This window comes from Plasmopara halstedii, assembly GCF_900000015.1.
Source record: "Plasmopara halstedii genome assembly, contig: Scaffold_816, whole genome shotgun sequence".
Taxonomy (NCBI): Eukaryota; Oomycota; class Peronosporomycetes; order Peronosporales; family Peronosporaceae; genus Plasmopara; species Plasmopara halstedii.
In genome coordinates this window covers 2,279,273-2,297,219 of record NW_020187732.1, presented here as the reverse complement: position 1 = coordinate 2,297,219, position 17,947 = coordinate 2,279,273, and the positions used below count along the sequence as shown (strand labels likewise).

Sequence of the window (17,947 nt, the reverse complement as noted above, 5' to 3'; positions counted from 1 at the left end):
CGGCCAAAGCGTTGACTAAAGCTTGTTTTTTGTGAGAAGAAAGCCTGACGCGTATATCGAAATGAAATTACATATCCGTCGGTTCTTGATTACTCTCAGCTCCACTCACGCTCATTATACAGCAGGCACAGCTATCAACCAAGGGTTTTCTCACTTCTCATCAAAAATTTCGTACCCACTATGCTGAGACAAGCATCCTGACTTTCGACAAGAAGAGAGAGACCGAGTGTTCGCCCGGTCGTAAGAGGCAGCGGCACCAAGGAGATTCTTTCAAAATGGAACGTCAAACTCCTATAATGAGGGTTACTTTTCCGTTCACCACATACTGGTAACAGTTTTAGTGTACCCGTCGGTTCACCAATCGCTCCACGTAGTATTGAGCCACCCTTCGCTCAGGCAATGCTGTCGACCTTCCTGCAGATGACTCTCGTGAGCTCTCTAAAAGTGTAGCGGCATTTCGATTCCTCCAAAGAGTTCTAGTGCGCGTCGAAAATTGATATGTTTTAGCTCGTCGTTTCACTTTTTGATCTTTGCCAGCATAAACGGTCTCTTCAGAGGTTGAATACCTCATCACAGAAGGCATCTCAGCTACAGGAGATGGTACAACCGCTGTTCCGTCTACAACCGAAATCTTCCTTTTCGATGGCCTGTAATTGCTTGAACATCAGTTGAACACTAGAATTGCTCACATTCTTTTTGGTATGATAAGAGTGTCACTCGATAAATTCTTCTCTTCGACCGTAATCGGTTCGGTGTAGCACGGTCGCAAACTAGTCTAATAGACCTCATACACTGCAGGTGTAGCTGGATTAATTGTACTAATTAACCTATTCACACATATCATATTATGTGCTTTTGTTCGCCTTTGCGCCTGCAATTTGATGTCACTTGTCTTAACTTTCACCCATACCCTGCGCACGACAGTCAATCTCATTTAGATGAAATCACTAATTTTTCTATGAAGTGCATCTAGGCTAAAAAAGCGAGTGGATTTCGATCAACAGACGGTACCACTTCAGACCGAATCACTTCGTGGTGGTGTTAAAGTCACCTGGGTGCTAGCCTGGAAAGGCATGTGCTGCGGTATTATGCGCAAACTCAACGAGTGAAAGCCACATGCCCCAGCACTGACATCTTTCCGCGCGAGTATTGCGATCAGTGCATTCCGACTGAACATTTACTTTTATATGGACAGCAAGTGGCATATTCAATTTGATGTCGAGCACATTCAAAACAAGTAGCCAAAACTATACTGTAAAGCGCAGAACAATAATTGATACGAAAGTTACCGGCAGGTCATATTGGAGAAGCACTCGTCGAAGGACAGCTTGGCTGCATTCACTGACCTCATTTTCACCGACAGCAGCAAGATAAGTCATCTTACTCAGTCGATCCACAAAAAAATAACAATACCGGTATTACTGGACGCGTCTTTTGGAGACCAAAAAAGTCCATACTGATAGATTGCCAACTTTCTACCAAGACCGTCAATCTGGCCAAAAATCTAACCGTAAGCAGCGAGGCTTCGACCCAATGATTCGTTTTACTTGTGCGCAAATATGTGCTTTCTGTCTCTTCACGCTGGCAAAATTTAAATACAATCACACATTCCCATCGTTTATTTATGGAGTAGGGCACAATCTCTGAAAAAGCTTGAAGCGTCACTGACGGAATGGTATGGCCGATGTGAAGTTGTAAGGGTCCGGATTGTTGCGCTTCATAAGTTTTTTTCACTGCCTTAGAATACCCACCTCATTTTCCACACCCATGCGCCATTTGATATCCTTTTAAAGTTGACGGGAAGGGACTCCCTGCCGACGTATCTTTCTAAGGTACTTGCGTAAAAAATGTCCGAAGCGGGTTCCTTTCTCAGGTCCATAAAGACGGTGGCATCGAATATTCTACGATGGCCTTGATGTTTGCGATGCCTGTCCGCAAGATATACTTCTCGACGGAGCAGCCCAGAATTCAATCTGTCGGCTCCAAACCACACACTTGTCTATGTTTTGCTAAATATATCATTTAAGTGCTTCCATTTGAACGCTGCTCGCAAGTAGTTCTTCACAACCATTTCATCGTGCTTTGCACAACTATGAATGAAAATATAGTCGAAACGACTTGGCGCATCGCCACTATTCGGCCTGAGCAGCTACATCGCTGGATAGTTGACGTTTCGGTGTTATAGGCAGTCTATGTAGCATAACTAGCCACTTCCGGAGCGTCCTGTCTAGGAAATCAGGGATATCATTACCGCTTCATGTAACTGATAATCTTCATCAATTACGTTGCGAAAACTAAACAAAGTTAGATACACCCTATCAAAAATCTTCGTTTGCACCGGAAATGCGGCTGGTCTATCTTCCATATATCAAGCGCAAATCGCCACTCGCCGTTACCCTTCTGCCGTAAAAGGGGCAGCGAGTGGGGAGATTAACTCCCTTATACCAAACCTGCGTCCTGCTCTGCACGCAAATAACTTTTGATAAAGCTCACTGAGGAGGCCATTGTCGTGGGACGCAATATTTGATTCTGGAGATCAAGTCAATTTTATAGCGCACTGACCTATCGGGAAGTGGAGAATTATAGTAATTCACTCTTGACCACCGCGTGGTCTTCCTTCAACAATCTATAGAGATGGTTCGTAGGACACATATGTCTCTCATCTCACACTCAGTGCGCTGTAAGTGTCCTCAATGAAATTTTATCCATGACGGATGGCAAGCTCAGCCTTTCTTCAGCTCTAATCGTACTGTATTGGTGACTTCACCGTTTTGCTAATCCTCTCATATATCCTTAAAATAACTTTTACCAGCTTTATAAGAGCTTCTGCCGGTGCTAAGGAGGGAAGACATGAAACATAAGGACTATCGCAGCCGCTATATTCACTATTTTTATCGGCAATTACCCGTCATGCTTCACTGCTCCGTTAGCGAATAGAAGAGAACAGGGGATCCATCACACAGTAGTACTGACATAGCTGTGTTGTAATACCACGACAAGAATAAAGCATCCTTTTGAGCTTCAGAAACTGGTCCTACTAATCGCGGCTTACAGTCGAGGTAACTGGACATATGCAGCATGTCAACGAGTAACGTTCTCGCCGCATTCTTCGGCGCCATTATGGCCTGCCAAGTGAAAACTCAATACTTCAAGGCTGGATACCTTAACTGCTAAGACACTGCATAGCTGCAGCGAAATCTGCGTGTTCAAGTAATCGATTTGTGGTAAGAATTAGGAAAGGCATCTACAATGACGATTGTGACAACCAGGTGTATCAAGGCTTTGATTGTGCATGCTGTTAGAATGCACGTGTTCTTCTATTAAACGATCATTTCTTGCCGAAACGACCGAAGCGTGAGGCGTATGACCGATGGTCCACCGCGGTGCTCATAAGCATTCAACAAAGTAGATCCCTTTTAGCATGCTGAGATGGTTTGAGCCGCACCACCTGCATCACGATAAGAGGTGAAATCTCGTAATACGAGATGACAGTTCTTTCGCAACATGAAAGACACGATAAAGCTTAAGGAGCGAACTTGAAATATGGTGAAAGTAGTACTTCTCGTTCGCAATACTAGACACCGTGGCAAACAAGTCCTTCTGCATTAAATTGTTGCATCTGAACATTTATTGAAAATCAAACATAGCCATATTATATACGTGCGTTGTACACATTTAGCATTTTCTGTAGCTGCTTGTCAAGTTGAGCCAAAGGATTTTGAATAAATCAGCAGCCAAGTTTCTTTTCATTGACTACTTCTGCTTCTATGATCAATGGCAAAATTTAATTGAAAATAGTTCATCAATAAATCCTATTTTTCATTTGATAAATAATATGCGTGGTCCACCTCAAGCTATCGTACCTCCAGCCATTTTTTCTCTCCGATACCACGATGGACGAAGAGCTAGACTTGTTCGGTGCGTTTGACGACACTTCCGCGACGCTCACGACCGAAGAATTGGCCGCTACATCGTTAAAGCGAAAAGATGCACCTGCCAATTTGCCAAATGATGACAAGAAGTTGTCACCTCCTGCAAAGAAGCAGCAAAGCGAATGTCCAATCTCGACAACTATTAAGGTCGTGGAAGGAAGACGAATAGACGCAACTCCTGTGGATGGCGATGATAAAGAATCCGCCACTGTAGTATCTACTGGCACGCAACACAAGAATCTTATTTCTTTTTCAGTGTATCCGCCAGACTACGAGGTTACGCCTACAACGGGTGCAGCAGCTAAGAACCCTGCCAAGACGTATCCGTTCACTTTGGATCCATTCCAGCAGCAGGCTGTAGATTACATTGAAGCTGGAGAGTCTGTACTAGTGTCAGCCCACACTTCAGCTGGTAAAACGGCTGTGGCTGAATATGCGATTGCAAAGAGTTTACGAGACAAGCAGCGTGTGATCTATACGTCTCCGATTAAAGCTCTAAGTAACCAAAAATATCGAGATTTAGAAGAAGAGTTTGGTGATGTGGGTCTTATGACAGGTGATATTACGATCAATCCATCAGCAACGTGTTTAATTATGACGACCGAAATTTTACGAAGTATGTTGTATCGTGGGTCCGAAATCATGCGCGAAGTAGCGTGGGTCATTTACGATGAAATTCATTACATGCGAGACAAGGAACGAGGTGTCGTGTGGGAAGAAAGTATTATTTTGTTGCCACATAAGGTGCGATTTGTCTTTCTATCAGCTACAATTCCAAATTCCAAAGAATTTGCAGGATGGATCTGCCATATTCATCATCAACCATGCCATGTTGTGTATACCGACTATCGTCCTACTCCATTGCAGCATTATGTGTTTCCAGCTGGAGGTAGTGGATTGCATCTTGTGGTTGATGAAAAAGGGAAATTTCGCGAAGATAACTTTCAAAAGGCCATAGCAACGCTTTCAGCATCTGTGGAAGATGCAATGACGGAGTTTACATTGCAAGGAATGAACACAAAACGACGCAAAGCCCAAAAGAACAATCCAAAGAAAAAAGTGGGGTCGGATGTTTTTCGTATTGTCAAACTCATTATGGAACGTCAATATGATCCTGTGATTATCTTTTCGTTTAGCAAACGAGATTGCGAAGCATACGCCTTGCTGATGTCAAAGCTCGATTTTAATACAGAAGAAGAAAAACAATCCGTTGATCAGCTTTTTAAGAATGCCATGGACTCGCTGTCAGATGATGATCGCGCTTTACCGCAAGTTGACTCGATTCTGCCACTACTTCGACGTGGAATCGGCATCCATCATGGTGGTCTGTTACCAATTTTGAAGGAGGTGATTGAAATTCTCTTTGGTGAAGGTTTGTTAAAATGTCTATTCGCTACAGAGACATTCTCTATGGGCTTAAATATGCCAGCTAAGACGGTTGTATTTACAAATTGTCGCAAGTTTGATGGTAAAGAAATGCGCTGGATTACGGCTGGTGAGTATATTCAGATGTCAGGACGTGCAGGTCGACGTTCACTTGATGCACGTGGTATCGTCATTCAGATGCTGAGTGAACAGATGGAGCCACAGGTTGCCAAGGGCATACTATACGGTCAAGCTGACCCGTTGTTCAGCACATTTCATCTTGGATACAATATGCTTCTTAACTTGATGCGCGTTGAGGATGCTGATCCCGAGTACATGATCAAACAGTCCTTTCATCAGTTTCAAAGCGAACAATCAGCTCCAGCATTAGAAGAAGCGCTGGCTCGCGTGAAGGAAGAAAGGGATCAGATTGTGATTAAAAACGAAGAAGAAGTGGCGCAGTATTATTATTTGTCGCGAACTCTTGTGCGTCTTAAAGAGGAATTTTTGGCTGTTCGTAACAAGCCTGATTATCTCGTGCGCTTTTTAAATGGAGGTCGTTTAGTAAAGCTTTATTGTCCAGATAATGACGATGCCAATCGATGGGATTGGGGTGTCATTGTCAACTTTACGACGAAAAACGCCAGCGATGCTACATCTGCTACACCAGATACGATTGTACACATACTACTTAATTGCATTGTAGAGAATAGTAGCGCAAAGTCAAAGGATGCTACGAATGGTAGCTCTGTCGCTGAGTTGCCAAAGCCAGCACCGGAAGGAATGATGGGCTTATCGTCTACGACAATGTATGAGATGAAGATTTGTCCGGTACCATTAGAGATGCTGGATTTAGTCGCAACTCTTCGGGTTTATATCCCCAAGGATTTACGGACATTGGAAAGTCGTCAAGCAGTAGGCAAGTCGTTAAAAGAAGTGTTGCGTCGCTTTCCACAGGGTGTTCCGCTTCTGGATCCTCGTGAAGACATGGATATTCAAGACGAACATTTCACTCGTGTTATTGATAAGACAGTAGATGCGGAGCATAAACTTGAAACTTTGGCTTTCCACAATGCAACCGACAAGAATGCTCGATTTGCATTGTATAATTTAAAAGTGGAGAGTGAAGCTAAGATACGAGAACTGGAACGACAAATTAAAGAATCGAAGTCGTTGGTTCTACGCGATGATTTGCGTCGTCGTCGACGAGTGTTGCGACGATTAGAGTTTGTAGATAAGGAAGGTGTGATACAACGCAAGGGACGTACAGCGTGTGAAGTCTCGACTACGGACGAGTTGTTGGTGACTGAAATGATTTTCAATGGTCAATTTAATGATTTATCTGTGAATGACACGGTAGCATTGTTGAGCTGTTTGATCAATACAGAGAAGAAAAAAGATAGTGATAAACCACCACAAGCTGAAAGTTTGGAGATTCCTGTCCGACAATTGCGCGATACGGCGAAACGCATTGCCAAAGTCATGCAAGAGGCGAAAATGACGATTGATGTTGAAGAATATGCAGATGTGTTTAACACAAGTCTTGTGGATGTCGTGATTGCCTGGTGTCAGGGCGCCAAATTTTCACAAATTTGTAAAATGTCGGATGCATATGAAGGCACAATTATTCGATGTTTGCGTCGATTGGAAGAATTGTTGCGCCAATTGACGCTTGCAGCACATTCGATTGGTGATGTGGAATTAGAAAAAAAGTTTGACGAAGGTCGCAAGAAACTGAAGCGCGACATTGTCTTTGCGGCTTCGCTCTATCTCTAGCCTAGTTGCAGCAAGGAGATAATACGAATATTTTTGAAAAAAACTTACTATTTCATGTATGAAACACTACAAATAAAAAAATTCTTTTGTCCAATGGCATGTCGTTGCTTTGATTACCAGTCAAAAGGACATCATTGTATCACAACAAGTATGGACGAAGATGGTCCTCAGGTTTGTGCGGCATCTTCATCTCTTTAAATGCTTGATAAATTAAAATATTGTGCTGCACTTGTATTTGCTACAGATTCGAGTGAAATTTGTGACAAAGGATGCGTCCATCCGCGTGACAGAAACGCCGTTTGCAGTACCCACGCACTTAAATCGACGTGGACTCTCTCAAGTGGTCAACCATTTACTGAATACTGGCAATTCTTTGCGACCTTTTGATTTTCTTATCAACGGCTTATTTCTACGCTCGTCATTATTCAAGTATCTACAAACGCACGGCTTATCAGATGAAGCTCTGCTTACGCTAGAGTACGTGGAAGCACTACCTGAGCCACAGAATCACAAGAAGAACGACCTTCCAGATTGGGTCAGTGCAATAGCTGATTTAACTGACGATTTTGTCGTGACTGGCTGTTATGATGGTGTGCTGCGTGTGTTTGACACTCAAGGAGACTGCCAGGCATCAGTAAAAGCACATCAAGGAGCTATCAAATCAATTAGTGTGGCTTCCTGCGATAAAAGTGGAGAGTTTGTGATTGCTAGCAGTGGAAAAGATCAGCTTGCGCAGATATGGCGATATTCTGTTAAAACGGCCGATTTGTCACCATTGGCGATGTTGACTGGTCACTTAAATAGTGTTGACAGTGTGCAGATGCATGCTTCAGGAAAGCGAGTAATTACGGGTAGCTGGGACAACACGGTACGAGTGTGGCAGAATCCAATCGATTTAAATGTTCCAAGTGATCAGCGCTTGACGAAAAAGCAGAAAAACACAGCGGATGGCTCAAGTTCCGGAACCTTTCAACACCTCGAGGCTGCGATCGTACTGACAGGTCACACGAGCTACGTGACAAGTGTTGCGTTTCGTCCTACGACTTCAAAGCATGATGAAGATGTTGTTGTATCCGCTGGCAGTGATCGTGTTGTCCGCTTATGGGATTTCGTGACCCAATCGTGCTCGCAGTCGCTTGTAGGCAACCGCGCCGTGTCCGATTTGAGCGTGAATGCTCACGGTTTGATTCTTACAGCTCATCCAGACCACTGTATTCGTTTGTGGGATCCACGTGCACAGCAGAGTGGCGAAAGTATCGTGCAGCGCACCTTTCGATCGCACAAAGCATGGGTGAGTTCAGTGGCGTGGCATCCCAACGACAATAATCATGAGCATCTGTTTCTATCTGGTGGCTATGATGGTACGGCTAAGGTTTGGGACGTGCGTAGTACAATTCCATTGCACACAGTAAGCGCACACGAAGGAAAGTTGTTGGATCTGTCATGGCGAAACCAACACAATAGCAACGTGGCTTTTGCCACAGGGGGCGACGACAAGAAGGTAAATTTTTTTAGCGTATAAAGCAATTAGATGAAAACTTTGATGAGATTTCTTGTTCGTTTCATTTGCTGTCTGCATTCTACTTCGTTTTATTCCCACGCTAACAACTTTTCGAGTTCCTCAATGTCGTCTGCAGGAGCCTGGGTAATGGGACGTGCATAGTACTCTTCAATCTCAGCTAGATCCTGCTTGCTCTTGTTGTCGTGTACAAAATTAATTGCGCACCCTTTGCGACCAAAACGACCCGTTCGGCCAATACGGTGCAAATACGTCTCTGGATCTGGCCGTTGATCACGAGTAAGCGGAATGTCAAAATTGACAACAAGAGAAACACCTGCCACATCGATTCCACGAGCAAGTACGTTTGTTGTGATCAGCACATTTGTTGTGCCGGCACGAAATTCGTCGATCACCTGGTCACGCACTTCTTTTGCCATATCGGCACCATGCAAGATCCCAACAGAATGGCCCTTGTCACGCATACGACGCGTTAGTTCTTTGGCTGTTTCCCGCTGCTGGACAAAAATGACACACTTTCCAATGCTCAAGATAGCGAAAATATCCGACAGCACCTCAAACTTATTTTCGCGAGACTTACAGTCGACCCAGAACTGTTTAATACCGTCCAGCGTGAGCTTTTCCTTCTTGACCGTTATAATGTTGTGATCAGGCACCATTTTTTGAGCAAAGTCGCGCACATCGTCAGCGTAAGTGGCCGAGAAGAGCAGATACTGACACGCACGGGATTTAATCAGACGTTTGATTGCTACTGAACGCTCGCGCATACCGTCTTCAGCAACCATCACATCCGCTTCATCCAGCACAAAAATCTTGACATTACGAGTATCTAACTGTTTTTTCTTGATAATGCCCTCAACTTTGCCAGGAGTACCAACGACAATCTGTGCCTTTAAACTCTCACCACGACCTAAATCGTTGCCTGGAATGGCTAGAAAAGTGTCCACGCCTATAAATTTTCCCATAGCGTTTACCACAGCCATGATCTGTCGCACTAATTCCCGAGTCGGACCTACACAAATGGCTTGTGGAGCCTTCAGGTTCACGTCTACACGGTACAACATACCAAGCGCAAACGTGGCAGTCTTGCCGCTACCACTCTGTGCCTGGCCAATAAGGTTTTCGGGAGGACTAAAGAGTATCAGCAGTACAATATAAGTTAACCACGTTATTAAATACATCGTATAGTCAATTGCATTTACTTGGCGAGAATAAGTGGAAGCGCCACTGATTGAATCTTGGATGGCTTGGCAAATTTCATGTTATACACGCCTTTCAGAAGCTGTTCCGGACTATCCATGATACATTTTATTAGTGGCTAAACACTTTATCCTTCAAAAGAGTAAATTAGCGCACAGATTCAGTTCCTCAAAGGTAACAGCAGAATAGAGATTCGAGTTGGGGTCGTTCTGCAAAACCTCAAGTTCAGCTTTGTAGTCCTCGTCGTCTAGACCTTGGCCAAGTGCCAATATATCTTCAAGTGACTGTGTGACCTCCTCCACATCCTCCTCGTTAGTCACTGCTTCAACACAAGGCAGCACGACCTCCTCGTCCAACTGGTTAGCTACGTCTTTCTCGCTCATACAACTTTTTTTATTCAGCAAGAAAAGAAATTTACAGTTAGCAACCCAAAAATTTAAAATAAATATTTGGGTGACAATTTAACTTAGTATTGTCTTTTCACCTACAAGTTTATATGTTTCGCGTAACGCAATGACAATTATAAAGTTTCATGACTTACTGTTATGACAAACTTGTATCCCTGGTTTTCGAGTAATTGCGACAGCTTTAAAATGGATAAATGGGTAGCGGAGTATGCTGCACAAGAAATATCATGATTGAACGTTCATTGATCTGGTGCTAGGCTAAGTTCAATCAAGTTTAAATCATTACACTTTGACTCCAACATTATCGCAGCAGGAAGCGTTTATCCGAAACTAGACGTCATGAGCTGTGAAAGATTACAATTCACTCGAACGTATTTTTCTTGAGTCATAGCCTTAGCCACCTCCACTTGATAATTTAAGAGCGGACGTGTGAAACATGTATTTAATACTCCTCTAACGGGTGTGAGAAGGGGTGTATACTCCTCTGACTGTCTATCATCTACCTCAACAAGCTTTAGAAGTCACGTGAGCTTCTTGGCGACACTCAAATCAATATGAACCAGACGACAAGTTCCAAACAGCCTTTCAGGCAGTTCATCGGGGTTTTGACCTTCTAATACGAAGCCCATGTCAATAACTAGCTTTTTTGTGTATCCTGACACAAGACCAACCACACGATTTGCCACTGCTGACGAGCCAATATCGACGTCTAGCTCAAAGTACTGCTTACCACGGTGATAGGGCTGACGCAGCTTTTTACCAACCAAAGATGGAGTAGACCCCACTGCTTGACGCACTATAAAACTACCTTCTACGATGCAAGGTATGAGCTTAAACCGCTCGTTGCGAAATTCATCAGATCCATTCAGAAAGTCAGCCATCAACTCAGAGGACGGAGAACCGTCAGTCAAGACAGATGGGTGAGGTACTTGATAGTACAGTACGAGATTAATGCGTGGGGTTCCTGGTACCACAAAGTTCACGATAAACGTAAATGGCATTTCAGTACCTCGTTCTTCATGGCGCCGCAGCTCGCGCTGAATCGTATTGTCTGCACGTGATGCAATATGTTCAATAACTTCAGACGATTCAAACAGATCCATTCCTACGAGCCGAAAGAATGGTGATTGAGATGGGATTTTCCGTCGATCGGTTAGGTAATCAGGTCCTCGTACCATCATCGCTGCACCGTCTGGCTCGGCCCACATCGTTCGCGGCACATTACTTGGAAAATCTTCCAGCATCGAGACCGGCGCTTCAGGATCACCAATAGTGCCACCACCTGCCCCTTCTTCCTGACTTGCAGCTTTGCCATACTGTTCTTCTGTTGACGATGCAAGAGCTGCTGAGAATTCTTCAGGTACATTTGGACACACATATTTACGCGCTTCCATGACATCTCTCAAACCAGTAACTGATAGCACTTGAGGTCGTACATACAAGTGCATCATGTTCAGACGTTGTAATAAATTGCCTTCCCATCCTTGAGGGTCTAAATGGATCACATTTGTAACCATGGACGTCATTTCGTCCAGCTGTGTGACACTAGGCGATATGATGAAACCTCCACCTTTGCAGGTCGCACGCACAAGTCCATCCATTGGCGGACACTCAGGATGTAATGCACTTTGCATACAAATTACATAAGACCCATCTTCAGCCCGTCGCCAATATCGTAACAAGCAAAGATCCCTTGGCGTTAACCATCTAGTCAATAGAAAACACACATTAGCACAAACACTTGCATCTTTAATCCAATCAATAAAGAAACTTACACTGGCCACATCCAAACAGGTCGATAGATAATATGAATTATATCAGAGTGGTCATCAATAGTATGCACTACCTCTGCTTTCTCCACCGATGCGTCCCAAATGGGATAATTATTGATGCACATCAAGTACATAAAAATTTCTGACGGAGATCCATCCACTACCTGCAGTGTCTTAAAACATGGTATTGCAGTCTTAGCTCGAGCATCAGACAATGTCCAGAGCGCTGCTGTCACTACAAGCAGCGTAAGCAACAACGACACAAAGAATCCACCACCACCAATATGTCCAGCTAAAAAAGTCACCAGCCCGGCAGACGCTGTAGACAGTAGCACATTATTAAGCGGCTCAGAGCCGCTTCCTGTTTCTCCAATCTGTTCCTGCCATATTTGAAGACCCGCAAATAGGTCCACGACCCGCCAGTTAGCAGAAAACATGGCCCAAGATCGCTCTAATTCACTCAGGAGCTTCACAGTATTAGATACAGTCGTAGACGTGCTGCAGTCAACGCGGACGGTTGCATTGGCTTGTGGATGCGATGCCGTCCTAGGCGGAAGCGGCGTCGTCTGTGAAGGCACGGGCATGGAGGGTGACACGGGTGCAGACACTGATGCGTTGCGAGTGAAGCTGAGGCGAGGAGAATTTGTGCTGCCCATGAAATTATCACCGTGGCGTCGGATTGAGTCTTTAGGGGATTCCATTAGCACACGATATGAGATCGTCTTAAACGTTGCTACCCTGTCTAATCCGATTCTGATTTTGAGAGACAATATATTTTACGAAAAGCGTTGGGAGATGGTTTTTGACTTTAAATTAGAGCAGAACTCCCATTAAGTACTTACTATGGAAGGTTAGTCATTGTAGTTGTGCACCATTCGAAGAGCTCGGCGATGCCGTGGAGAATAACAAGTTTCGGGGTGTAGTTGAAATATAACGGGAAAGCAGCTGTCTGAGCGTGATGTAGAGGCACAATATTAATTTACTGCAAGTCCAATGTCTGGCTGCAAACTGCACGGTTTATGTCAGATTTGATAACTAATCGTGCGACTGAATCCGAAATGTGTAATTGATATTTTTAGTGTGAAATATTCTTGCATTCACACATGATCAAGCCCATATGCATACGTCGTAACGCATTATGTAAATCCATACATGAAGTTGACATTGCAGACTACACGTACTCAGATGCCTTCAATGTTGATTTTATTGTTGTAGTTGTTGAAAAACACGCAATACAAAAGACTCAAGTGAAAGTTAGCGAAAGCAAAGCATCTTGGTGATCACAGTTCTTGAAAACCTAACCCACAATTATGCGATAGTACATCTCAAGTCGGGTATAAGTTTCTCAGCTGACATTCTCATGATGACTGCTTGATTAATTTTCGGCATAGCCTTGGAGTTGATGCAACAGCTCGACTATCACAGGTATCATGTCATATTGGAGTAAACATGATGGCTATAGGAACTATGAAGCATTTCTACATGTATAGGTATACTTTTAATTTGGAAATATCATTTTATGAGTCTTGGAATCCTCGTTCAATTGTGGTATGGACGGTCCGAATTCGACAGCGATTTCTTCAGGTCGTCTAAACTGTAACTGGGTTACACGTATCCCTGTATGAAAGTGGCGGATGGTGTGACCGTTTAAGGTATGGATAACACAAGTTGAAGTAATCACAAAATGGTGTGGCTACACCATAACAAGAAGACAGTAGTTGTGCATAATGATTAGGTTTAACTATTGAACTAGGAAAACCTAAGGCTTTCGATATAGTCGGCTCTGCCACATATAACAATTATGTACAGTTTCAACTTTGAATGAAAGAGTGTATTTGCCTAGGTCAAGGTTTTGGGTACTCTTGGAGATAGCGGATTGCGATCCACTACACTCGTACTGATTCTTGTATAGAACGTAATATCGGTGACCTTAGTAAGCTTCCTCTGAGCAAAGAGCTACGGCGGCCCGCTGCATTTGGTAGCACTCGTTGTCAATCTTCGCCTGAGTCGTTAGGACTGATCTTCTATGAGAATGCATCAATTCTCCTTCTTGCCCCATGGCATGCAGGACGGGCTTAATAAGCCAATGTAAATGCTTGGCCCTGAGGGTGTGCAACACCTTGCTTTGCAAGGACCTGAGGCGATAAGCTCGTGCCTAGAGGCGTTTTCAAACTATGCAAAATGCTCTTTTAGAGAATATACAGAAGAATCTGTCAGCGTCGACTGCGTCCATGACGCCACCGTCGACGACGGATGACTCCTTCCAACCCAGGCCGCTCATGATGAGCGTTAAGACCTTCGAGGAAAAGGATGGAGAGAATCTCCTGCTCTGGGTAAGAGAGGCCGAGATGGCTGTGGTATCCGCCATGCTCCAGAACGAGTAACTGCACATGGCGCTAGCTATCTCCATGCTCGGAGACTGAACGCGAGAATGGGCACTAATGTGTGGTGCTTCGGTCAAAGCGGCTTTCTCTCCTAGAAGAAGCTGAAACTGCAGCTGTTACGAATGTTTTCGACGCCTAATCAGGCATATCGCTTGTGATCGCGATTTCTTGCCGCTCTACAGGACAAGAAGGAGTTGGTGGATTTTGTTCAAGAGCTAAGAGCACTCATTGCCGGGATGGCAGCCGATCTTCCTCCCGAGGCGGTCGCAGTGACCGTCTTTATGGAGGGCCTCCGCACTGGCGTGTCCAGAATGGAACTCCTCCATGGGCATCTGTCTTCTCGTTCAGAAGGGGCGAATGTGACATTGAATGCCGAATTTAACTTTAAGTGCACCTGCGCCGAACGTGACAAGTGCCGACAGCTTGGTTGGAATGCACACCCTAAGATTTCGTCAGGCGAGCCTGAGCCAATGAATCCCAGCTATGCTGAGAAGGAGGGGGGAGAGCTCCAAGCTGATGAGTAGTGTGTAAACACCCGCCATGTTTGTCTGTGAGACACCCTTAGACTAATGTTCCCATGCGCATGGCGCGTAATATTTCTTAAAACAGACGTCCCGCTTCAAAGCAGTCTGTCGCGGGGAAACGACAAAACCCAGTAGGCGCGGAGCACCCTGCTGGGTAAGAACTGAGTTCTGTTGGGCCTCAAAGAGGTTGAGGGCAGCATGGACCAGCCCCGAAGAGCTCCGTGCTCTTAAACACGGAACGTTTGTGCAAGCCGGGCTTTTTGGTCGTAAAAGCGACCGTGAAGGCTCTGAGAAGCCATGGAGGATCTTTATCGATTCTTGTGGGTCGGGCAATAATGATCCACGATCAAAGGAAGTCAGCTAAATGCTGAGGCGCTTGAAGCGCGGTTGAGTGACACCGTAATTGCACGCTTAGCGATGGGGACTTGTGTCACTGTGCCGAGGGTTCCTGTGGACCTCGATGTAAAGAATTTGACTTTGATTGCGCGGAACGCTGCTTAGGCTTATCTTTGGATGGAAAGTATGACTTTATTCTTGGTATGACATGGCTCACCGGGCATATGCAAAAACAGACTTGGACAACATCTTCGTCCACAGTCGTGCGGGTCACTGGAGGACAGATGAGAAAAACCACATTATCTATTCATGAGCGGCGCTCGAGCTCATACCGACGAATAAGCTGTATGCTAATGCCGATAAGAACATCTTCGGCGCGAAAGAAATCCCTTTTCATGGATTCTTCATTGGGAAGCATGGCCTTCAAGCGGATCCCGCATAGGTCAAGGCCAATATGGACTGACCGGTTCCAAAGAAACAAAAAGGACTTGCACAAGTGGCTTGGCCTCGCCAAAGTATATAACAAATTATGCAGAAATGGCACGGGGATTGTCTTACTCCTTAGAAAAGATAAGGAATAGTGTTGGGACACCGGTCATCGGAAGGCTTTTCACAGGGTCAAAGAAAGCCTCCTTCATACTCCAATACTGGAGTTGTCAGACCCCAATCGTCCATTTTTTGTGTCGCCTGTGACACTTCAGACTATGTCTTTTACTGTGCACTGGCGAGATCGAGTGATCGCGTTGAAATCTGGCCAGCAGGAGGCTGCGGAGAGGAACTACCCAATTCACGGCAAGGAATTACCTGCGCTAAAGTATGCACTTGTCAAGTTCAGGGTGCACCTGCTTGGCTCAAAGCCGTTTGTGATCTACGCAGATCATGCGTCTTTGCGCACTGAGACTCAGTCACCTCATCTCTCACAGAGGATGGCCAGATGGCTCTTCTTCTTCGCAGAATATAAATTTGAGGTGAAGTATTAGTCAGAGCGCAGAATGCTTTGACTGATGCGTTGTCACGCAGACCGGAATATGAGCTTGCTCGTGTCACGACGGTGACGCCGTCAGTTACAGATTTGATTCACGCCGCTACACCGGCGACAGTATATGTGAAGCGCTGCTACAAGCTTTAGGGAGCAAGGAGTTTGAAAACTTGGACAAGAATTGTCGGCGCAATTACGCGCACGGTTACACCGATATCAGTATAATAACGGTTTGATGTATTATTGAACCGCGTCAACGGATACGCCGCGAATTGTGGCTCCTCACGATGAAATTTTGAAATACCTTATTCTCAATGTTGCGCACGACACTCCACTAGTGGTCATCTCGGTCATGCAAATATGTACAGCTCTGTGAGTTACCACTTATGGTGGCCCAAGTTGTACAAATGGTCGAGCGCATATGCGCGCACGTTTGAGTCATGTCCATGATCGAAAGCCTCTCCGAATGCGGCAACGCCGCTGGCCAGTTTACCAGTCCCCTCCGGGTGTTGGCAGTCCATGGGTATGGATTTTGTATCTGGTCTGCCGAAGGACTCGGCGTGCATTACGGGTGCGGTGGTCTATGTGTACTGTTTGAGCAAGATGACTCATCTTGGGGCAGTGCCGGACGTCATCGGCGGTGTGGGTACAGCGACGCTGTTTTTTTACAACATGGACTTCCGGAGTCAATTGTCTCTGACAGAGACCCACGATTCACTGGAAAGGTTTGGTCTACAATCTTCAGGATGCTGGGCACCAAGTTGACTCATCCGCAGACCGATGATCAAAGTGAGCGCATGAACCGCGTCGTTGAAAAATACTTCGCATCGTCTGCGCCGAGACGCCGAAGCACTGGAGCACTATGCTGCCACTTGTGGAGTTCGCTCTGAACAATGCAGTGCATTCACCTACCGGCTACGCACTGTTCTACGTAAGAGATTTTTTTCTCGAGTCTCGCTGACGTTGCCATCCCATGGCTCAGGGCTTGGTGTTGCTGATGCATTTGACTGCGCTTTAAGTATTCTCAACCACTTACAGAGGATCCTGATCGGAGTACTCACCGCTACCAGCGGAAGATTACTCGCTCTCGTGAGGAATTGGTAAAAACTATCGAGCAAGTCGAGTGCGCTATACTTTGTAGAGCTAGCCATGTTGTTCTGGAGAACATCCTTTCTAGGATTCGACGTCTGTGTCAAAAATGGTGGCAGCATTGAGCTTATCGTAAGCTTGAACGATACGATACTTGCCGTTCGGCTTCCGGACACAAAACGTGGGTGTCGAGTGGGGAGACTTGCTCTAATGCACCATTCCTACAATGAGAAATAACGACAATATAGTCACACTGCTTCTTGGGCATGGGCCACTGGCGTGCTATGCAGTATTTGGTTTCCGGCACCAGGTCGATCGCAAGACGCGCACCTTGGTCCGGAGGTAGGACCGACGGCGGGTCTTTGGAGACGACGTCTTGAAATTGCTCTACCAAAGAATAGTACGGATCTGAGGGATCCTACAGGATCGATGATCCACTCCATGCGTTCACCACTCTCCTGGTGTCTCCCAAGACAGCTTCATCCAGGAGCGATGACGAGTTTATCTCCTAGTCCAGTCGTACAATGACACTTCGGCCTAATCGCCTGCTTTCAAGGCATTGCCAAACTCTTGAAGGGACATCTTGCTCAGCTCACGAAGAGCATCTACTGCAGGGACAGCCTCGAGGCTGGCGTTGCCATCTTCCTCCCCCGTCATACAGTTG

General features: G+C 45.3%; 4 protein-coding genes across 4 annotated transcripts; 2 read left to right on the top strand and 2 right to left on the bottom strand.

Moving 5' to 3' along the window:
* Positions 1-3,893: 3,893 nt before the first annotated feature.
* Positions 3,894-7,073, top strand: PHALS_14420 (dead deah box rna; the record flags this gene model as incomplete). Its single annotated transcript, XM_024730233.1, has 1 exon — positions 3,894-7,073. One exon carries the CDS (start codon positions 3,894-3,896, stop codon positions 7,071-7,073), a length of 3,180 nt encoding a protein of 1,059 aa, XP_024580531.1.
* A 93-nt stretch (positions 7,074-7,166) lies between these two features.
* On the top strand, positions 7,167-8,595 carry PHALS_14419 (wd repeat domain-containing protein; the record flags this gene model as incomplete). The annotated part of the gene is made up of 2 exons (XM_024730232.1): positions 7,167-7,244; positions 7,318-8,595. 2 exons carry the CDS (start codon positions 7,167-7,169, stop codon positions 8,593-8,595), a joined length of 1,356 nt encoding a protein of 451 aa, XP_024580530.1.
* Positions 8,596-8,663: 68 nt separating this feature from the next.
* On the bottom strand, positions 8,664-10,175 carry PHALS_14418 (atp-dependent rna helicase dbp5; the record flags this gene model as incomplete). Its single annotated transcript, XM_024730231.1, has 3 exons — positions 8,664-9,723; positions 9,795-9,884; positions 9,949-10,175. 3 exons carry the CDS (start codon positions 10,173-10,175, stop codon positions 8,664-8,666), a joined length of 1,377 nt encoding a protein of 458 aa, XP_024580529.1.
* Positions 10,176-10,720: 545 nt separating this feature from the next.
* On the bottom strand, positions 10,721-12,672 carry PHALS_14417 (START-like domain; the record flags this gene model as incomplete). The annotated part of the gene is made up of 2 exons (XM_024730230.1): positions 10,721-11,906; positions 11,975-12,672. 2 exons carry the CDS (start codon positions 12,670-12,672, stop codon positions 10,721-10,723), a joined length of 1,884 nt encoding a protein of 627 aa, XP_024580528.1.
* Between the last annotated feature and the right edge of the window lie 5,275 nt (positions 12,673-17,947).